Genomic DNA, 23,297 nt, shown 5'->3' on the forward strand with positions numbered 1-23,297 from the left:
TCCTGTAAGCGCACCATGTTTCATGTTGTATTTATTTTGTACCTGCTTGGAGTTGGTCAGGTAGAGTTTGGCTGCCAGGTTGACAGTCTGCAGCTTCACAATGTCCTCCTCTGCGGTGAAAGTCTTTGCCATCTTACGGAGAACATCAGGTGCGATCTTTGGCACCCTCTCGCAGTACTCCCCCATCAGCCAGAGGATGCTGGCTCGTGCCATGGGGACCTGAGCCAACAAGGAGACACACTGAGAGTACATAAAAGTTGTCATGTTGCTTTTTTCGGACTCTTGTTAATTAGTTCTGGAGCGATGAATCATACAGTGATGTTGTCGAAGAGCTTGGCCATGTGTTTGATGATCTCGCTGTGCTGGGTGGGCTGAGTCTGAAGCAGCTTCTTGATCACCACGACGCTCTCTGCCACCACGGTCTCTGCAGAGACACGAAGCAAGAACATTAATATACAGAGGGAGGTGAAGACTCTACGACACCGTGCAGCGAATGAACGCATTGTACCGTCTCTGTTGGAAAGCAGCAGCACCAGACCGTTCAGACAAGTGTCCGTCACCTCAGAGATGTTGGTGGCGCACCTGCCGATGGCCTGAATGGTGGCCGCCGCGAATGCCTTGTCCTGACTCTTCACATAGGTCTGAAAAAAGACGAGACGAGGACAGTGAAAGGAAGGATGGTACTACCAACATGGCGGCTCTTCAGAGACCTGACTTTAAGGATGCGCTGTCCATTCTTTATGCCGTCAGTGATACCAACCCCTGAGTGGTGATGTCAGGAAACAAAAGACAAACCTGAAACTCTCTCAGAATAGTAGAGATGTTGGCTTCGTTGGCGAGGTTGGTCAGGATCTCCAACTACAAAAATCACGGAGAGGACAGAGGCTCGAGTGAGATTTTGAGCTTGATTAACGTGCAACAAATCTGCGGGATGAATTCTGTATGAATAAAATGTGTAGGAAATATTTTTAAAAAGAGAATCTATGAATAAAATTTGTCATTTTCAAAGCAGAAAAACGCTTTTTTAGGAGCTCAAATTAGCACTTTTGAACCTCAGTGTGTAACTTGAAGAGTCACGCACAGTGTGAGTTTCATGCAGCCTACTTCTACTTGGAATCTGTACACAGACGTTCATAAAAGCTGTTTTTGTCTCTGTGTGTAATCTCTATAAACATACAGGCGCATATGAATGCAGAATCTGTCGGCGAGGGACTGCGAAGCTTTCTGGTTTTTGTTTGCAGTTCAAGTTCTACTGACTAATCACGTCTGATCACAGTGCAACCTCATGATATTGATATAATTTGTGTGTTTTAGTCAACTATAACAAATCTTATCTTTGTTTTCTATTAATTGGAATAAGTAGAAACTAGCAGATTGAATTTCTCCTGCAGAAATGTTTAGCAGGTTTAAAAATGCACAATCATTTCTAAACGTCTTATTAACCCTCGATTAAACTTGTAGTTACCTTCAGTGTTTTGATGTGTGTGGCATCTGTAGATCTCACATAGAAGCTCTTCATGAAGGGCTCGAACATCCCCTGTTTGTTTGGACATAACTCGCGTTATTAAAAGAGCCTACATCGATGCACGATGCATGTTATTGTTCTGTCGTCCGCGAGCAGACTCACCTTCCTCTGGATGGACATGGTGGCGATATTCTGAAGCACGATGTACTGCACCTCTCTGTGCGAAAGAGAATATATCAAATCACATATTCAGACACCAAACAAACAGGGAGACGCAGCTTACATATAGATGTATTTTACATTACCTGTGGCTTCTTAGTAGTCGAACCAGTGACTTGGTGACAATGTTGACTTCGTGTTTTGGGGCCAGATGCCAGTAGAGCTGAGCGACGCACATCACCACCTAAAAACAAATGAGTTGGATTTTAATATCTGTGCCACTGAATCTCTCTTAAAACATTGTATAAACAAGTTTCTCTGTATATTTTCTTGCTTGTTGTTTAAATTCTCACTTTCCTCTGACTCGACATGTTACTTTTTCTTGATTTTGATGTTTTCCATCACTCGAAAAATTCACTTTGTAGCTGCTACAACAACAAGCGTAGTTTACTGTGCCATCTGTCTACCCGAGCTAAAATTAAATCCCCTCACATGCATCTCTTAAGGCTCTACAAAGGCACTCATGACATGACTCCATAAAGGTAATTTTTCAGCGGGGCTTTAAATAGCAGGCGGACGTGTGTCCGTCGTCGCGGGCAGAATGAAAGGGGCTTTTCAGGCGTCTATGAAGATGGAGGATGTCACTGTGTTGTCGCGAGTAAAAGACACAGCATGTCACATTTTAATCAACACTTTCATTTGGGAGCATTTTTCCTCCCGCTGCTACACAGCGACAGAGACCTTGAGGCTCCTGGGTGATGGAGATCTGCACTCACTTTGTTTTTTATCCTTTTTCTTTTTTCAATCATGTAGGGGGGGGTGAACTACGGCAGGTACGTGTGTGTGTGTGTTGTATTTGTGTATGAAATGGTATCTGGAGATGTTTTGCTGCCGTGGAGTGAATGTGAAGGAGCGTGTTTGTCCACAGGAGGCTGCAGCAGGACTAGTTTATGTGGACAGAGGTGAGATATGAGCGCAGGCCGCACTTGGAAAAAAAAAAAAAAACCTTGATCAATGTTTGTATCTCTCAACACGTTAAAAAGCGTTCACACACTCTACACTCTCAATAATAAATCTCAATCGTCTTCATTTCGCTGTGTGTTGAATGAGCTGTATATATATATGTGTATGTGTGTGTGTGTGTGTGTGTGTGTGTGTGTAACTCACAGCAGTGTTCCTGCTCTGCAGCAGAGGTTTGGTGTTCCTGAGCAGCAGCCTGTGATCTGGATCCATGACGTAGGGCTTGGCCTCCGTCTGCTCTTTTCTCTCCTCCGAGTCGGACTCATAGAACGTCTTGTCGTTGTTCTCATCAAACACGGCACCCTGGAACACAAACAACACAACACGTCGCACTAATGCATTCAGCTATGGTAGCACTTTAAATGTTTGTGCAATCAAAGTCTATCTTATCGTATCTCTTATCTTTTTGAAGGGAGGGATTAAAATATGCTAATTGACAATTTTAACTTCCATGAATTTTCATGTGATTTTCAAGATATTATACTGGTAATATTGTGAAAACATCAACCTGTGTCACCTCTTTATTATTAGGTTATTTCCATATTACCAAGATGTTTTTTTGGCATTTTTGGACAGTGACAGCTGAAAAGATGGACAGGAAAGAGGATAACATGGAGCGAAGGGCCAGTACGCCCCCCTATATCATCAATTTTAATGTTTTTTAATGCAAATGTTGCATAATATAATCACTTTATTGTTAGCAGATTACCATAATGGAGCTCTACGGCACAGAGGAAGAACATATGTCCAGCTTTGACGTATAATGTTGAACACTGGTTCTAGTCCCGAGTGTCTCACCTCCTTCCAGGGACTGGTGAACTGCGTCCTGGCGTAGCGGGTCAGCATGGAGATGATGACCACCTGTCCCCACTCCTCCACGTCCACCAGCAGGTTACACAGCTTTCTGTAGTTCTTGTGGATCAGGTCAATGCGATCCGGGCACACTTCCTCGAAAGCCATCACCACGCTGCCGGCCACCAGCTACAGATGATAACAACGAAGGGAAGCAGAGGAACAGAGAGAAACCTGTTCGTGAGGGAGGTGCTGATGTTGTTTTTTTTATTCTTTCCTCTCCAGTATTAACAGTCGAGTTAGTGGAAGTTGTAAAGACATGAAGCAGCTTTGTCTGACAAATTAAACAAGTACGTTATCGCTTAAAAAGAAATACTCCAGAGAAATAAAAAAAAACTGACCCTGAGCAAAAAAAAAAAAAAAGAAAGTACTTACTATTGCACTTAAAAAACAAACCAATTAAGCACTTGGATTCGAATATACACAGCCGAGTCTCTAAGTAGTTAGCTGATAATTAGAGGGAATTTGTTTGCGCTCTAAGTTTTAATTGACAACCCTGTGAAAGAAATCCATCAATGAGAGCGTTTCTCATATCCCCCCCCCACCCCCACTGTAAATTATATATTTATTCTCAGGTACAACACTCATTTTGTGTTTCAATTCACGACTGGAAAGGAGGACAAGGAGGAAGCAGCAGCTGAGGGAGCCAATAATCAACCGGGTTTTATTGGTAGAAGGAAAAAACCCATTTGGCTGTTGAATGCATGCCACTCGCCCCCCCCACCTCCTTCTCCCGCAACCCCGCAACTGCCTGCTGGCTCGCTGACTGACTGTGAGACTGAGTGAGTGACATGGGCGGTGTATTAATATGCAAACAGCATTATCATGGGCAGGCGAGGGTGAAGGAAGAAGAAGGGAAGGGGAGCAGAATCTGGTCTTCCCAATTAAAGCCTTCTGGCCCCTGGTGGCCCTGTGGGAAACCAGTGCATTTACCCATCAGCATTGTCATGAGCCTGCATTGATTGTGTGTGTGTGTGTGTGTGTGTGTTTGAAACGTGTACATGCGCACAGCTGCTGTCTGTACAGATCTGGACCTTAAATCCGAGTGACGATTAGCTTTTCTGACATTCACACACGAAGATTGATGAATAGATTACTAGTAGATTACTAGAGGGATCAAACGGCTACACTTTTATGGTATCGCTCGCCAGGCGTACGAAGTGACGTTTATTGAGTGACCCACAGAGATTCTATATACATTAAAGCAATGACACTCGCAGGTAGATCCGGCGAGGGCAGTTAGATGATTAAACTAGCTCGCTCGGTGCCAACGGTCTTTGAAAATGCATGTTATTATACATATTATACGCCGCGTCTCGGCTGTCAATACATATACACTCTGCTGCGTCTGAGAACTGTTTCACAAAAGTGCTGTGATCATTTTGAAGGCATCGCATTTACTGTAACTAGGCGCCGCTGATAAACTGGTAACTGAATGTACTTGAGCTTTCCTGACAGCTGAGTGTTTTCACAGTTTATACCATCTAACCTTTAGATTTGAAAGTATGTACACTGGCATGTCTCTGCATACAAACATCACACTGTAGCAAAGCTGTGTCTAATGAGGTTATCTTTTTTTTCATTTAGTTCCAGCAGGATAAATAAAATTTTATGAAGAAAACATCGTTATCTTTCTGTGAATGTGTCTTAATCTGAGGGAACTCGAGCACAAAAACATGTGGATAAGTAAAGGTGATAAAAAAGACATGATGTGAACTTAAAGGATGATCAATTTACTGAGCAAACTTTGTAAAAAAATGATAAATTTGACCAAATTAAACACAAAAAAGGAAACTCTCACCTGTAGACATGTCGGCTGCATTCCACGGAGCTTTTAGGTGAGTTAAAATCAGGTGTAACTCGCCGTGTGATCAGTTTGTGAACTGTTGTATTAGTTTGAGTGAACCTAATAACCTGGTAACTCATTGTTTATCTGCTGAAGTATGTACACTGGCATGTCTCTGCATCCTTTTCCTGTGATGACATCTATGCCATGATGAGTACAAATATCTAATCACACCCTCGTAAAGCTGTGTCTGATCTTGTTTTTAGAAACTAGTGCGCTCTATCTTTGGAAAATAAACTTTATACAGTGTCTAAAAATGTGTCGGTAATCTGACTCGAGCACAAAAACTTACTCGGTTGAGTGAAGTAATTAAAAACTTAAACGCGCTCGACAATTTCCTTCTATTTATATTCACATATGATCAATTTGCCGAGCAAATTAACCTCATTTGAGCTGAAGAAGATGTAATGTTTTAAATTGCTCCGAGTAAATACGCTTATGAGATAAATTCCTGCGTATCGCACAAACAAACAAAAAAAAAGACAGCTCTCGTCTCTCACTGCACATTTTGACCTCGACGATGGCTGCGTTCCAGCTTAGAGAGGCCGCGGTAGCTTACTGAACATCCGAATGGAACGAGGCCACCGTTAACCGAGAATTTAGCCACCGAACGAACACAAGACGTGCATGTATCCATGTTCACTGCCAACATATTGCATCAAAGATAAACCTACGTTAGAATATATACGTGTATCGGTGTGTATTTCTGCATCGCCCTCCCCTGGCGCTCTTCCTCTCACCGTCTCGGAGGCGATTACAGGCAGCGCCGTCTCTGAGCATGTGCATCCTGCCGCAAGGCTTTGTGCATTCTCTACCAACTTCCCCCATTAGACACAGCTCCAAGGTAAACTACATGCACCATCAACAAAACTGACACCCCAATCTATGGAGTTCATACACCTCCACCTCCTCCTCCTCCTCCTCCCTCCTCCCTCCTCCACCTCAACCATATTATCTACCCCTGCGTGACAAGCCGGTAATGGAAAAAATCACACTAAGCAAATGGTTCTTCTAATAACAATAAATTTCCTATAAAATTATGAAGGGGCCAAAACCGTTTCCTTGCATCTATTTTGCTATGAATTCTAATTAGGGTGCCAGAGAGGCAGAGAGTGCTGGGTCATCACGCCAGAGACAACGTGCGCCTTTTTGATTGATGGACCGGTGTGGGGTCGGCCTATCCTCCTTTTTTCGCTCGCTCCTCTCCTCTCCTGCTCTCTTCCTCCGCCCTCTCTTTTTTCCCCCCCTCCTCTTAAATTAATGGGCATCTCACCTAGCCCCTAATCATAGTACAACCCCCCCCCCCCCCCTATCCACCCACGCCACAGCCTCCCATCCCTCCTTTTCTGTTCTCATTTCAATTTTGCAGAAGGTGCACAGGGGGGAGGAGAGGGAGGGAGGACGGGAGGGATCGATCATTTATCTTGTAATGGCTGGATAATAGATCCATCACGGTAAAACAGCTGCACAAACTCCTATGTTGTCTCTGTCATCAGGCCTTCCCATTTTCTCTTTAAACCATCTTGCCTATAAGCAGGGCCCCCCGCGTGTCACAGCCATTTAACCAAACAGGCACATCTGTAAAGGTAAATGTCAGGAGGCCCGGACACCGCCACAGGCTGCAACAATAACCGAATGTTTCCTCCTCCTACAGGCAAGCGCGGTGACATCAGCTAAGCAGCATTTACCTAAATGAGTTCACTTATCTGTGCTTCACTCGATTAATTAAAAACTCTGGTACAAACCTAGAAGACGTCTGGCTGCCTTCAGCGTGAAAAGCTAAAGTGAAGCGGCGGCAGAACTTTTTAAACGGCGGATATTTTGACATAGAATAGTGGGAAAAGCACGTAATGTAATTAATAAGATGAATAACGGAGATCTGTTCAGGTGAGCCGGATCCAGAGTCCTACTATTATGTATGCTGCCCGATGCATGCTGGGATCTAGCCCCCTGTGAACACCTTAATATCCAAATATAAATCATAATAAACTACTCAAATGTCAATTTATTTTTAAGTTTTTTAACTTATCGTTGGAAAAGAGTTCCAACGATGTGAAATAGTTTCAAACATTTGAGCTTTTCAACTATTTTGACTGCGATTAGATAAGAAGCAATTTTGATACTTGATTAATTAAAAAAAAAAGCAAAACAAACTAATTTCAGCTTCTCAAATGTGAATATTTTAAATTTCCAATACTGCGACCAGTAGCATGTTATCACCCCTGCCTGGCAAACGCTCACGTCTTTCAAACTTGATCTCTTCTGTTATAAAAAAAAAATAAGCACTTCACACTCCCGGAGATGAAATAACCCTCCTGACATCATCACAGGCTATTTTCTCAGACTTGACAAAACTCCTGCGGAGCGACGGAAGATATTATAAAAACTGCTTTCACGAGGGCACTGCGGTAACTCAGTGAAAAATCTGCAAAGTTCCCATTTACATTAAGCTACATATTCACCCTCGGTAACCCACCGAGAGCCTGTGCAGGCACAGATTCCACTCCAGGAACCAAAACAGAGGAAATAAAATAGGAAGAAGGCCCGGACTTCGTTTTGGGACTTCGTCCTAGCGTCATAAAAATGCATTGCTTGATAGCTATTAATTATCCAGCATGTTTGGGTTTTTCACCATTCATCACAGTCTGTGTGATGATAGTGCCCTCTCTCTCCGTCCCCCGGCCTCACAATGTGGGCTCCAAACGGGGGAGAAGTCATCTGTCTTCGTTAGCGTCCGGGGCTAAATATGCTATGCATCTGGTACTGGGCTTTCCATCCCCCCCCTTGGCCTGAGCCACTTTGCTTTGTTTGTATAACGATAGGTATACGCTATGAATGCATAATTACGACAAACTGTGCATGACTTGCACGTACAAACACGGCGCACTCTGCATTCTGCGGGGGCCGACGTCTACATATTTGAAATTGGCATTTAAAAACACCCTTAGTATTCGCTGTGACCTCTTCAAATTAATGTGCTGCCTGCTGACTTCTAATGGGCTCGCCCTGCATTGTGTCTGTGACTGGCCTAAACACGGGATTTCAGAATCCAACTCATTTACGGGTCCAATTTTGGAGGAAAAAAAAAAAAGAGAGAAAAAGTTGGCCTTTGAGAAAATTAAGCTGACACTAGCATCAGTGCGAAAATTCCTTCCAAATGGACACTTAACAAGGAGCATCTGAAGATGTGCGGGTTTAAGTGGGTGTTAACAAACCATGGCATTGCCGAATGAGCTGTGGGATGGAAGGGCTGAAGAGGAGAAGCGCTTGGCTGGGGCGCCCTCCAGTGGTCTCAGAACGCCCGGGGAAGTGTACTGTACGGGCACTCGCCATACATTGTGTACTTACTGTGCTTTTGTCTTTCAATAGTTTCTCTATCACTTCGATCAGCTGCTCTTTCTGCTCTGGATCCAGGCTGAAGACACAGACAGAGAGAGGGAGAGACAAATTGTCAACTAAGGAATGGCAATTATTCACATAACATGAAAACTTGATGGACTTACAAATTAAATTACGTCCCCTCTGTGTGCTCAGAATGCAGAGGGGCCTCGGCGCTTACAGTGGCTCAGGTCAATGATCTGTGAGCACGTTTTACCCAAATGAATCCTACGGACTGCTCCCTGTATGATATACACTCAGTATTTTACTCTATAGCGAGCAAGAAATTGAGACTTGTGGCTCATCATCATCATCATGTTGCATCCTTGTGGAAGAGTTAGAATAAAGGAGTGAACGTGCCACAGACTGGAGCTAAAACAAGTCGATTAGTCGATCAGCAGAAAATTAAACGTTTGCGTCTCAAATGTGATGATTTGCTTCTTTTCTTTGTCAGATCTGACTGTAAACTAAATATTTTGTGGTTTAGGACATTAAAGCATTTGGGACATCAACTAACTATGATTTTTTTTTTTTATAGACAAACTAATTAATCGAGAGGTCAAGATCTCAAAAAGATCTCTTCGCTTTGTCCTCTGGAAATGAGGCTTGAAACATAAATACATCAGTTTAACTGTACGCCGTATTTAGAATATTTTCACTGCTTCAATTTGCCATCAGAGAGAGAGCCCTTCACGACGGGGAAATGAAGACATTACATCCATCTATGTTCTCGATTTTCACGTCTAACGCTGTGAATTAAAGATTTATTATTATTATTACAGCCAAACTAAAGTTGTTGGAAGAGTGAAAAAAAAACTTCAAACAGCTTCAGTGAGATTTATTTTCTTTCTGTTCCACCGCGAATGAAGCGAGTTTAATGACGAGTTAACAAGGTTATTAAGCTGATCTTAGTTTGGTGAGTTCGGAAGGTGTGGGGCTGTATTCTTCTGTGACACTTTATTTATTAAACTAAACACAGTGAACTCACTGCTTGGACTGAGAGGAGGCAGAGAGGTTTTATTTTGTTTGAGTTGTGGGACAACAGATGTAAATGTTTTTATTTATTAATGGTCAAGTCCAATTCAAACCCAATATAACTAATTCATTTAGGTTTCCAGTGGCTTTAAGGGCACTTTTATATAAAGAATACTATAGCAGGATTTAATTGAGTATTTTATAGTAATAGGTGAGATTTCAGGCACAGTCCGGATTTGAGGCACTCCCTCGTTCTTTGATCCGTGCCAGTCTTAGAAAGACAAAAGCAAGATAAGAGTAAGAACGCTGCAGGGCAAAACCCCTTATACCAACATTACCCAACATTTATTGTATCAACTGCCCAGTTCATTGCTCAGGAATGAGGTGGAGACGAGAGCAAGCAAGCTAATGAGTGCAGCTACTCCTGATACTGAAACAGAGGACTGTACCTGTAGAGTTTCTGGATAGCGTGGGCCGACGTCTTCCTGACATATGGGGACAGGTCGGCTGCCGCCTCCTTGATGGCCAGCATCATGATGGGGACAATTATGGGAACCCGGATACTGGACAGAACCCTCAGTGCGCTGGCACGAATGAACTGGTTTGGGTCCTGCCGCAGAGATAGAGAACGAGAACCCTTATGTCAGCATGTGGAAGAATGATTTCTACTAATAATGATTACTGCATCGAGGTTTATACACAAGAACTGTGCTGTCTCATCCCCAAAGTGTCTCGGTGACTCGACTGTCAGCATCTACATCAAACCAGCGAGACAGAGAAGTAGAGATGTTACCTTGAGGGCCCGCTGGAAGGTGCTGATGGATAGCAAAGCCAGGTCCTGCTGCTCCTCTGCATACCTCACCAGGTACACATACACAAGCTTCTTAAGCTGCGGAGGACAAATCAAACAGCTGTAAAAAGAAATTAAACACGGCACAACGAAGGAAAGCAGCGTTCTAAAACTTTCATGCGAGAGGACGTGCTGCGCGTTTTAACGTCTCGTAAAGAAAAAGGTAAAAGAGCGCTGCTATAAAATGAAGAAGAAAGAATCAAACAGCAGGGAGAGTCTTTTTTTCCTGCAGGACATTTGAGTTTATTATTCCAAGGGGTAGGTTGGTACAGAAACTTTTCCTGTCTCGATATCGCGAGCTGCAGACTCCATCCAGTGTTGTTTCAGGCAGAGGACGAGGTTATGTATTTTTTTGTTCCTTTCAGAAATTGCCATTGAATTATTCGCCCCCCCCTCGTTTTGTGTTTTGACTCGCGCCCTTCTTCTATTTCTCGCAGGAAAGCCTGAGATAATATTTATCCTGCTGTCTGACAGGTTTAACCGGAGGCCAAAGGTTGCTCCTGTGCCGATTCACAGAGGAGAAAAAAAAAAAACGAGCGCCGATTTGTGCCTACAAGGCTGCCGATTCATAAATAACGTGAAGTGCTTGTGAAAAATTCTGATTTACTTCAGGAACTATTTATAAATCTCATTTGAGAGCCGCTTTGAGGTCGAGGTCAGGGGTAAGGTTACATTTTAGGTACAATCACCGAGAGCTTAATTAGTAATCAGCGCCACGCTTTCTAATGCGGCGAGTATCGACCTGCAGCGGTGCGCCACAGTTCTCAATCATCGTTCTGGTCATTACTGCTGGAATTAATGGCATTACTCACTATAAAAAGGAGACACAACCCATCTGCCCTCGAGGATCTGGTTTCTATGACCACAAAGCACACGAGTGATTTCATTTTGAACTGCTAAATGGGCGATTAAAGCCTCTGCTCAGCGTCAAGAATTTCAAAGATTCTTTCTCATGTTTACGTACGATATAAGTGCAGCGAAGCAGCGATTAAAGAAAACAGACCGCGCTGATATGAAATCACGCAACACCGTCAATAACCTGCACCGTTTTCTAATTAGTGGTGATCGATGGCAGCTCACGGCAATGAGGAACGAAGGGATGGAAGAAGAAGAGGCCGTTTTTAGCGAGAGTGTGGAGGAGCTTTGGAAAAAGAAAGAGAGGCAGAGCAGCTCGTGCTACCTTAGCAGCTGGTGTATGTGAGGTGGGAGACAGGAGACGTGACTGTGGGCTCTCTACTGCCAATTACATCCACCCACCTGCTCCCCTACCCTGCCATGCTTTGCTTCGGCTGCATGCCCTGCACACAGCGCGCCGGCTTCAGGCCCCCCGCTCACACGCTGCCCCTCACGCTACCCGATTATTCTGCTGCTGCTAATCAATATTCACAGGGCCTGGGCATGGGAACCCCTCTTGAGCTGTTGCTTAGTGTCTGGTCATTCACTGGAAGAGTCTGCGCACATGGCTCACATATTGCATGATTTATTGGTGGTGACCACGGTTTTCTTACAGTACTTTTATTCTGCTGCTGCTGCAACATTAAAACTGTTTTTTCTACTACTGATTGGTGAGGGGGATGTAGTTTTTAAAGCAGATTCAGTTGCTCGAGCGATTAAAAGAAGCTAAAACATATTTCAATAGCTTAATATTAGGAAATAGCAACATTAATGATCAGCTCCAGTCAGGTGTCATTGTTGTTGGTGCATGCCGTCGACCTCGCTCTCCGCCTTGTTTCCTGTATGCTCTTTCACTTGTTTGATAAAGGCAAGGGTTTTTTACAAATTCAAGGACTTTTTAAAAGGACTTTCCAGGCCCAGTTCTAACAAATTCAAGGCTTGAAGAATTAAAAAAAAGAGAAAGAGAAGCTCGAGTGTGTCGTTACACAATTGTGCTACGTGACAGCTGACTACTCTCAATGAGCCATGTCTATTTATGTCTATTTTCAAAAACTTTCAAGGCCTTGCTTTCTCCCTCCCACAAATTTACAAACTTTCAGGGATTTCAAGGATCCACAGGAACCATGTAAAAGGCAAAAATGACAAAGAAAATATTTTAAAAAACAAGGACACCTGATATTTCTTCAGCTTGGATGAACTGAAGATGAGTCGACTGTAGCAAATCTCCACTAATACTCTCTAATATTAATTTTGAAGGATTAATTTAAACATTCTTTGAGTGAAACCCTCAACAGGTTTCAGCCAGTATGCATTTAAACACACATACAGTGGGTATAGACCACGTGGGTATCTCTTTTTTTTATTATTTCCGGTGCAGATGTGGCTATTTATTTACTCCACAGATCATTTTTATTTATTTAATCTATATCATGACTCGTATGTGAGCATTCATTTCATGGTTGTCTGTTTCTATTTGTACAAAAACATTCGGCGGTTCAAAGAAAACACAAAAACAAACTAAATGAAGAAGAAGTCAACCCCTGCCTGTTGTTCTGCATGAGGAAGTGTCCTCTGTAATGTCATGAGTGTCACACCAGAGTTCAATGAATCATAACTAACAGTTGATGATGTTTCCCTGTCATATATTTCTCAATAGTGTCATACCTCGATGTTCTTGCTCGCGACGTTCTTCACGACGGCAGGAAACAGCTCGGACGAGTTCTTCCCTTTGGCGATCAGCTGGGAGCAAAACGAAAACACTTTTATCCACCACTTTTATCGTTAATATTAATTTTTAAAATGTGAATTCCCATGACGCGCTCACCCCAACGACCCTTTTCATGGCCTCCAGTTTGAGCGACTCCTTGTTGCTCTCCAACATCTCTTTAAGGTCTTCATTCCTGAGGACAGAGAACATTAGAGGAGGCGCGGTGAGTGATCAGTTCCCAGGAGTTCAAGCTTGACCAAAGGTGCTGTGAAAAATCTGCGTGGACAACATCTGTGTCAGGGTACACGTGACTGTTCTGCACACAGTTTGGTCTATAGAAGTCAAACAGTCCTCGGACCAAACAGCAAGAATGTTATTTACACCGACCAAACAGCAGCATCGCACCAATTTTCTACTATCACATGACGTGACAATGCTCATTCCTTGGATAATGCTAACACACGTTGGTCATTGTACACACAACTACACACCACAGGTTGTTTGTTCGACACAAACAGAGGCTGAACATTGAGCGAGGTAATGACCAGATGGGAAACAAAAAGAAATGTGACCGGTGCAGACGTAGCTGTGCGGCTATCTCAACAAGGATCGGATGAATTGTGGTGAAATCTCATACAGACGTTCATGGTCTTCAGAGGATGAATCATAATAACTTTGGTGATCCTCTGACTTTTTCCTCTACCACCACCATCGAGTCAAAACTTTGGCTGGAATGACATTCTCACCAGCCTCAAGTCAACTTTGTATTTAGACCTAAACAGCTAATGAAACGCTCGTTTCATCACAGTTCACGATGACTAAATCCCAATATTATTCAAATCTGTTAATCCTGCAGGGTCAAAATTGAAAGGCAAATAAAAAAAATATTAATTTTAATCTTAATTCAAGTGAAATATCTTGAAATAATCTAAAAATTTAGGTCAAACTTTAAGAGAAAACTTATTTTAAACGTGATTTAACATTTTGTTATATCTCACTTTAAAACAATAGTCACTTCTACAGAATTTAAAGCTTTTCTGTTGAAAGACTGAGAGGGAACAATAACCTGAACTACAACTTACGTCCAAGAAGCACAAAAAAAAAAACATTCAGTTTACGGTAAGTCTCCGTCACAGTGCTGCTTGTGGGTGATCTTACTACAGTACCCGGCTTTGTGCGACTCCTTCGGGCTACGTTTGGCGTTCGTGAGGGCCTGTTCTTCCTGACTGAGCTCAGTCTTCAGAGTGAGCTGTAAGTTCTCGGCAGACACCAGCGCTGTCCTCACGGCGCCCAACGCCTCCGAGCGCAAAGACGATAAACCAGCATCCATATCGGAGTCCACTCAACAACCAGTACGCTTATTCTTTGTGTGTGATCGCCGTCTAAAGAAAAGAGTTGACAAAACTCAGCTGACTGTATTTTCCTTCGGGCTGTGTGCTCTGGCTTGTATTTACAGTTGTCTTCTGATATTGTTCTTGTTCATAACTGTCAAAAAGCTGGGAAGAGTGGAAAAAACTACAGGCTCCACTGGCTTCGTGCCTGTCATTCACTCTTCCTTCCTCTTCTCATGGGCAAAAAAAAAAAAAGAGTCACAAGATGCCCCGTCAGCTCGCTAATGGCAAGTCATACTTGAGGGCAGCAGTGCCTCCTCGCTCCTGTAAGACCTCTTCTCCTCCTGCTGTAGTCCACCTTCCTTCTGGAAGTACCTGTCAGCTGTGGTCGACTTCCTCTCTCTTTTTATGCGTTTTCCCGTTGGAAACTGGTCAGTCTCACCTGCCTTCTGGCTGTGCAAGCGAGTCTGTCCCTGTGCGACTGTGGTCACTTCCCTCCGGGGGGAAAAAGGAGGGCCTTATCTACACTGGTGGGTAAACACACTGCGATACTTATCATCACCTCCGCTGCACAATGACCGACTTTTAGCTCCACGCCGCTGAGGACCGTTGCCAAGTTGGGCCAACAGGACGGACCCGTATCAAAGAGAACAGTAGCTGAGCTGAATGTCAGGAAACACCCTTCAAGATGAGAATGTTACAAAAGGATTATGGAGGGTGGAGGCTAATAAACATATCGCACAGTCCATATCTTGATGTATTTTAAATGTGTTGGGAGCCACCACTGTAGACGTTTGCCAAAAGGAAGGTTCACAGAATTCCCAGCAACGGTGCGCAGTCAGAAAAAGGATCGTCGACAAAGTACAGCCAGAAATATGAAACGAATTAGCCAATTACACCAAAAACAAACAGCCAGAGACCGATCTCTACACTGCAAGGCTTTCAGTTTCAGCATCATTCCAGTTACATCTCTCATAATTCGATTGTCGTTTTGCTTCCAGGAGGCTAAAAGAGTCCCTCAGTCGAGCCGGGGTATTATTAACACAAACCGAGCTAATGAGCCCATTTCTGAAACTGAAGTTAAATATCAAAATCGTGACTCGAATAAAACTGTCTGCGCACAACAAATCCATACAAGCGAAGCACTCAGACACAGTGAAATACCTCTTTAGTCACAGATGATAAAATGTGTCACATGGTTTCATGCCTGGCACTGAGATTTCAGTCAGTAAGAACAAGACTACAGAACCTTACAGGAACGTTTCTGTGCCTTTAACGAACAAATATGTGCAGCGCTAATACGAGATCCAGATACTTGCTTTTTTTTTTTTTTTTTCACAGCGTGGGCACTGTGAATTGTGTCAGGTCGAGGCAGACGTGTGCGAAACAGAAGCATCATTCATGCCCTTGTGCTCTCCTTCTGGCCTTCCAGCTTGGCTTAGAGGTAGGCAAACATATGACCCGGCCTCTCACTGGGTAGATGGTCATGTGAGACAGCTTAGAGGTTCACATCAGCATGTAAGCATGCTTTAACACACAGGAAAAGTCATCCAAGTGAGATTCCTGATGGGTGAAATCCTGCTGCAGGGAATAGTGAAAAGGAGAAGCTGCACAAACAGATAACTTATGGGGGGAAATTTACAACATTTCTTGTTGCAGTGAACATTTACAGCTGGCACAGATCTACACCTGTGGAGCTGGTTTGGTGTGTGAACAACCCACGCCGCCAGTATTTAACCAGAGGAGCAAAGCAGAATAAACAGAGTGCATTAAAAAATGCAATGCTTGGATACACTGATGATTGGCTGCCCTCTTGTGGCGAGGTCCTGAGGTGGAGACGTGACCATAACATGCTGACGATCCAGTTTCGGTTTTACTGAACTGATTAAATGCGGTTTTGACATGCTCATGTGAAAGAAGAAGCTTTTACAGCATTTCTCCTCTCTGACACGTCCAGAAAAGGCTTCATGTCTTAGCTCAAACTCTGAAGCTCTTTTTCTCCGTCCATCCACACCCTGGCGTGATAATAAAACACAGAGAATCTCTTGGCCTTGGTGCATATAAAGCAGGTGGTTTGCAGATAAACTCAAACAGGCTGCACATTTTAAAGTTCTTAGAAACTCAGTGCCTTGCTGCTTCTTCTGCGTGGAAACACCTGGGTGCGTATAAACACATTTTCCCTTTCAAAATTCAATCCTAGCCATCAGACGGGCTGTTAACACACCCTCCCACACATGAACCATACATACAGCACATGATACTGAACATAAATAAGTAGAGATGTGGTTGTAGCTCATCTCTCTTCTGGACAGAGTTATACTGCAGCACTTACAGCGCCGTGTATTTGTTTTATGCTGGAGATTAAAACGCGCCCTCATATACTTAAGTTACTGCTTTGAGTGGAACTTGTTTACGAGGTAAGCTCATCAGGTGTTTATTAATAATAAATAAGCACATATTGAAGGGGAGGCGAACACATTTTGCTCCCGGCTCTGCTGCTGCAGTGACGAGTAATGTTTTGTGGCGCTCCTGTGTTATCATTTCCATAACGCTTCATGTAATGTGTGTTTATCTTATCCAGGTCCAACACATATCAGAATAATGAAAGAAATAAGGTTTTTGTAATCGGTTTGCTGGATACAAATTTCATTGCTGATGTGAGGATTTACAGAGATTTGACCTTAAAGGAGGAGTGTAGTAACATCTGGTGATGTAGTTTCTGATTGCGTCAGTGTGTCACCCTCTGCTTACAAGAGACAGTGCTTGGTTTGTCTCCTCTGGGCTGCTGTAGAAATACGGCGCTTCAACAAGGTGGACTCTGTAGATATAAAAGGCTCAATGAAAACATAACAGTTCTTATTTTTAGGTGATTATGCACTAATGAAAACATCATTATATTCTATTTCTGTTCATCTGAAGCGCCGATTACAGACTCACTGACCTGGCTGAAGGTCCAGTGTGTCAGATTTAGGTGGCTCTGCTTACAGAATATGGCAGAAATGGACATTACTGTGTTTTCATCACCTGAAAATAAGAATTGTTGTGTTTTTACTATGTTAGATTGTGTTAGATGGAGGCCGACATGTTTCTACAGTAGCCTGGAGGAGACAAACCAAACGCTGCCTCTAGATAGGAACTAGTGAGCACAGTTTCTCCTTCACACTATAGGAAGGAAAAAGGGTGAGGTGAGTGGATTGTAATCTGCAACTACACCGCAGATGCATGCACTGTCATATTTTAACCTGTTTTTAATGTTGTATTCTTGTAATTTGATACTTTGTTTGTTTTTGTTATTTGCTGTCTACTCTCATTTATTGCACGGTGTCCTTGGGTGACAGAAAGGTGCCTATGAAATTATTATTATTATTATTATTATTATAATAGATGCCATTAAATCTATACACACCAGTCCTTTAAAAAGTTTTGCTGAAGCCGACCAATGCTGTTGTAGAAAAATGTATGAATGCATGCATTTTTTTATGATTTTCAATCTTCATTGTCTCCTGCAAAACTTCATAAATCACTACAGGAGAAATCTAAGTGAGTACTAAACCAAACAGTTCATCTTGACTTGTTTGTCAGACAAAATTAGCTATTTTAAAACACAAATATTGAGCACAGTTTCTCTTTCACACTATAGGAAGGAAAAAGGGTGAGGTGAGTGGATTGTAATCTGCAACTACACCGCAGATGCATGCACTATTTTAACCTGTTTTTAATGTTGTATTCTTGTAGTTTGATACTTTTATGGTTCTTTTTGTTTGTTTCTGTCATTTGCTGTCTACTCTTATTTATCGTACCGTGTCCTTGGGTGACAGAAAGGCGCCTATGAAATTATTATTATTATTATTATAGATGCCATTAAATCTATACACACCAGTCCTTTAAAGAGTTTTGCTGAAGCCGACCAATGCTGTTGTTAAAAAATGTATGAATGCATGCATTTTTTTATGATTTTCAATCTTTATTGTCTCCTAAAAAACTTCATAAATCACTACAGGAGAAATCTAAGTGAGTACTAAATCAAATAGTTCATCTCAACTTGTTTGTCAGACAAAATTAGCTATTTTAAAACACAAATATTGAGCACAGTTTCTCTTTCACACTATTGTAACTTGCAACTACACCGCAGATGCATGCACTGTCTATTCTAACCTGTTTTTAATGTTGTATTCTTGTAGTTTGATACTTTTATGGTTCTTTTTGTTTGTTTCTGTCATTTGCTGTCTACTCTCATTTATTGCACTGTGTCCTTGGGTGACAGAAAGGCGCCTATGAAATAAAATGCATTATTATTTTCAGGGTTCCCACACCTTTTTCATGAACAAATTCAAGCACTTTTCAAGCACCAGTTTTTCCATTTTTCCAGCACCTTTAAATAGGTAGCCTACTAGTTGTGTTTGCCATGATGGTCATGGGAAGCGCAGCGGTGCCACTGTATGGCATAATAATATGGGTCTAATTAGCATTATTTCATATGGTGGTAGATTGACTGTTTTGATTTTTAACTAATTGTGAATCGGCTTGTATTTGTCAGCTTGTGAGCGGTGTATTGTGTAACTACCATAGGTGACAAATAGACATCACACAAATTTCAAGCATTTTCAAGCACTTCACAAAAAATTCAAGCATTTTCACAACCTTGAAAACACTGAATTGAAATTCAAGCATTTTCAAGGAATTCAAGCACCCGTGGGAACCCTGTATTTTGCTGAAGCCGACCAATGCTGTTGTTAAAAAATGTATGAATGCATGCAGTTTTTTATGATTTTGTCATGCATACAATCTTCAGTGTCTCCTGCAAAACTTCATAAATCACTACAGGAGAAATCTAAGTGAGTACTAAATCAAAACAGTTCATCTCAGACAAAATTAGCTATTTTAAAACACAAATTTTATTCTGGACACCAGAATATTTCAGGCCAAACTTCCACTCAAACCATGCATACATTTTTATTAACCTGCCAAACTCAGTGGAGGAAGAATATTAGTGCCCAAGTGCTCAAATTAACCAGATAAATCACTTTTTACTGGACAAACCCTCCATATGAAACAGGCTCCACCATAACAACCATAACACTTTGAACGGTGCCATGACAAACGGCTAGCCCAGCCAGCCGGTCGCCATCACCGCCTAGCTTGTTGCTGATGCGGGGTATTTAAAAAATAAATATAAAAAACACATCTAGCCGCTTTAAAACTTTCCATAACCGCCTGTTTTCACCGCACACGGGACTCGAGCTGAGCTGTCTTACTTCTTGAAGTCGCTGCTGAACAGTCCGAAGGCGGCTCCGGAGCTGGAGGAGGTCGGGGTGCTCTCCTGACCCGCTTCCACCGCGGTCTCCGCTCCTCCCTGGTCGTTGTACAAGGCGCTCGTCGACATTGCTCCGCGATATTTTTTGGATTATAAACTCATAAACTCGGAGATATGTTGGAGGAAAAAAAAAAAACTTTCTCCGAGATTTCACCTCAACTTTTTCTTCTTCTTCTTCTCACACGCAGTAACGGAAGTGTGAGCTGGACAAGTTGGTGTCACATGACGCAGGGCTCCAGGTGTAGATCTACAGCGACTAGAAGAGCGCGCGCGGTGCCGCCCGTTGACGTCTCGTTTAGAACGCGCAGCTCTACGCTCCCTCGAGCCTTTCTGTTGCCAAGGTTACAACGGCACTGTGGTTTTTTTTATCGAAGAGGGCGTTAAAATACGTAAAATAACCGAAAACCCATCGTTAATCGGTGATTTTCCAACTGTTTTACATCATTTTAGGGTTAAAAAAGACAAAATGCCACACCAACATCGATGACAAACACATGTAAACACACCACATTTGCTTTTGTTATTGTGTTAGAGTAGTGCCCTGGAGGTGAACTGGCAACCCCTCCAGCTGCCAGTCCACCTTCCACCTACTTTGATTTTTGCATACTAAATATATGGAAATCTTGAAAACAATAGAAAACAATTTAACAGTTTAACCTATAGTGACAGAATGATATACACCTGTATCTGACGACTGAATTGATTGGATGCATGTATCATAAGTTATAAGAAGGTAAACAACATTAAGATATACATATGTACAATATGTTGTTGTTTTTTAACCCCTAGGTTCTGGAATAACTTGCCCTGGCACATCCGATCCGCTGGATCATTTTAGGTTTTTAAATCCTCCCTAAAAAACATACCCTTTCTCCCTGGCTTTGAACCAAGTTTAAATATCTTAGCATTTATCCTAACCTTCTGTAAGGTTCAATCAAAAATAGCTTAAATGATGGTGATGAATCTTGAAATTTACATTTATGGATGTGAAACTTCCCTAATAAAATATAGAGGTTGACAATGATACATAGTGTCTTTTCTTTGTATTCAAAATAAGTAATAATATTTTTTTTCCCTCAATGCTGATTTTATGTTGTTGTTTTACACTGTATATAGTTCTCAAGTCACCTCTAAGTGTAACTTGAGAACATGAACCGCATGTCACCCTCGTTGTCCTGTACATCTCTCCCTCTGCAAACCCTACATTTGCCTGCAGCACTATACACACCATCATCCTAACCCCTTACCCCCTTACCCCCTTCTGTAATCTGACACAAACATGGTCAATCACTTTTTGAAGTTGTTGCACATTATTTAACTGTAAATTTGATCTTTTATATACCTTTAATATATATTCTTAATAGGCTTGTTTACATATGTTGTTTTTGTTTGTTTGTATACTGGAGTATTGTATCTGATTCTGATTCTGATAATGGATGTGAATAAAATATAGAGGTTGACAATGATACATAGTTTCTTTTCTTTATTATTATTATTATTCTTATTCTTACTTATATCTTCATATCTTAAGTATCATATAACGTTTTTTTTTTCCCTAGTGTCTGATTTATGTTGTTGTTTTCACACAGTCTAAGTTCTCAACCGTCACCTCTACCGTGCTAACCTTGAGAACCAATCTGACCACACTGTCATCTTATTTCACCTGAATTTGTCTTTTTCTACCTTTATAATAATATTTATAATATTCTTATTGATATCTATATGTTTTATCGTGTGTGTGTGTGTGTGTTGTGTGTGTGTGTGTGTGTTGTGCGTTCTCTGTGATGTGTTGTGTGTGTGTGTGTGGTGTGTTGTACTCCCTTCTCTCTCTCTACTCTTCTTAATCTCTTTCTTCTCTTCTTATTTCTCTTCTTCTCTATCTTTTCCTTAGATTTCCTTGTTGTATATTTGTTTTTGTTTCTCCTTTGTCGTTTTGTTCTGCTTTAGGCTGTGTCTCCATCTATGGAGTGTGCTGACTTCCATTTTCTTTTCTTTTATTCTCATCTCTGTAATTTTTTTTTCCCTCCAGTGCTGCTTTTTTGTTGTTTTTTACACAGTATAAAGTTCTCAAGTCACCTTTAAGTGTATTGTAGGAACTTCCTGACTCCGTATGTCGTCACTTTCATCCTTTTTTTGGACTACAACATGTCGGAAGTGACGTTGCTTGCCGTTGCGCGCCGTTTGATCCGCAGCTGGTGACCAATCCTCCCGTCGGTGTACTCTGTACGGGCAACACTTGACTTCACCTTCGACCGTGTCATCTCCTCCTGCTGCCTCGTCGCTACCACCTCAGTTAGCCGCTCGCGTTTTATTTGTTTTTTTTTGTTTTTGTTTTTTTGTTTTATTTTGGAAGTAGCTAACTCTAATTATTATTATTTGTCTGTGACATTTTTGTTTTTTAAACGTAACGACTGGTCCTTCTTTTTTTCGGGAGGGGGAGAATGTCGACTTCGACAGCAACCCGTTCGCGGACCCGAGTTCAGCAACCCGTTCCAGGTAACGTCAAGCTAGCCGCGTTAGCCACATTAGCACTGTGCTATCACATTAATACTGGTTGTCCTGTGTCAGGCGGCTTGTTGTGACGCTATTTGAGTTAGTTCAGACGTTAATCACTTTATTTAGTAGACTTAACATTGGTACTTTGCCTTGGACTGCTGTGACATAACGTGTAAAGGTAGCAGGCAGTGTTGCGTTAGCCGTCTTTATGACTTCTGTTGGCCTCCCCGGTGATAAATTAGGGTGTTATCTCTGATACATAGGGGTCCACTCTGTACATTAGGGTGTTATCGCTGATACATTAGGGTGTTACTCTGATACATGGGTGTCATCGCAGACACATTAGGGTGTATCGCGGACTTGAGGGTGTTATCTCTGATAGATTAGGGTGTTACCTGATAGATTAGGGTGTTATCTCTGATAGATTAGGGTGTCATCTCTGATAGATTAGGGTGTATCATTGATACATTAGGGTGTTATTCTGATACATTAGGGTGTCATCTCTGATACATTAGGGGGTCCACTCGTGATACATTAGGGTGTTATCTCGGATACATTAGGGTTGTCATCTTGATACATTAGGCCCTAATGTATCAGAGATGACCCCTAATGTATCAGAAATAACACCCAAATTAGGGTGTTATTTCTGATACATTAGGGTGTTTTTTCTGATACATTAGGGTTTTTTTCTGATATATTAGGGTGTTATCTCTGATACTAGGGTGCCATCCTGTACATAGGGTGTTATCTCTGATACATTAGGGGTGCACTCTGTTAGGGTGTTTTCCTCTGATACATTAGGGTGTTTTCTCTGATACATTAGGGTGTTTTTTTCTGATACATAGGGTGTCAGTTTAGGGTGTCCATCCTCTGATACATTAGGGTGTTATCTCTGATACACATAGGGGTTCATCTCTGATACATAGGGTGTTATCTCTGATACATTAGCGGTGTTATTCCTCTGATACATTAGGGTGTTAATGCTGAATAATAATTTTTGTTAGGTGGT

At 42.0% G+C, this 23,297-nt stretch overlaps 2 protein-coding genes across 3 annotated transcripts in view; one reads left to right on the forward strand and one right to left on the reverse strand.

The window, feature by feature from the left end:
* ap3b1a (adaptor related protein complex 3 subunit beta 1a) overlaps positions 1-20,044 on the reverse strand; it is a 54,957-nt gene extending 34,913 nt beyond the window's left edge. The window contains exons 1-15 of one of the 2 annotated variants that reach the window (XM_019265022.2): positions 19,734-20,044; positions 13,265-13,340; positions 13,105-13,179; positions 10,489-10,584; positions 10,145-10,305; positions 8,691-8,757; positions 3,443-3,625; positions 2,792-2,947; positions 1,771-1,868; positions 1,628-1,682; positions 1,466-1,537; positions 796-858; positions 509-641; positions 315-424; positions 43-219 (exon numbers count right to left, since the gene is read on the reverse strand). In XM_019265022.2, coding sequence (XP_019120567.1) covers positions 43-219; positions 315-424; positions 509-641; positions 796-858; positions 1,466-1,537; positions 1,628-1,682; positions 1,771-1,868; positions 2,792-2,947; positions 3,443-3,625; positions 8,691-8,757; positions 10,145-10,305; positions 10,489-10,584; positions 13,105-13,179; positions 13,265-13,340; positions 19,734-19,861 — 1,650 coding nt within the window. In that variant the 5' untranslated portion in view covers positions 19,862-20,044. Of the gene's footprint in view, positions 1-42; positions 220-314; positions 425-508; positions 642-795; positions 859-1,465; positions 1,538-1,627; positions 1,683-1,770; positions 1,869-2,791; positions 2,948-3,442; positions 3,626-8,690; positions 8,758-10,144; positions 10,306-10,488; positions 10,585-13,104; positions 13,180-13,264; positions 13,341-14,313; positions 14,464-19,733 lie in introns of those variants that run through there. The other variant, XM_019265014.2, reaches the window with a different exon arrangement.
* A 2,232-nt stretch (positions 20,045-22,276) lies between these two features.
* LOC104926618 (secretory carrier-associated membrane protein 1) overlaps positions 22,277-23,297 on the forward strand; it is a 14,887-nt gene continuing 13,866 nt past the window's right edge. Inside the window, exon 1 of the mRNA XM_027282156.1 lies at positions 22,277-22,288. The gene's annotated coding sequence lies outside the window, so the exon portion shown is untranslated. The remainder of the gene's footprint in view (positions 22,289-23,297) is intronic.

Source organism: Larimichthys crocea, chromosome IX (genome assembly GCF_000972845.2).
Source record: "Larimichthys crocea isolate SSNF chromosome IX, L_crocea_2.0, whole genome shotgun sequence".
Taxonomy (NCBI): Eukaryota; Metazoa; Chordata; class Actinopteri; family Sciaenidae; genus Larimichthys; species Larimichthys crocea.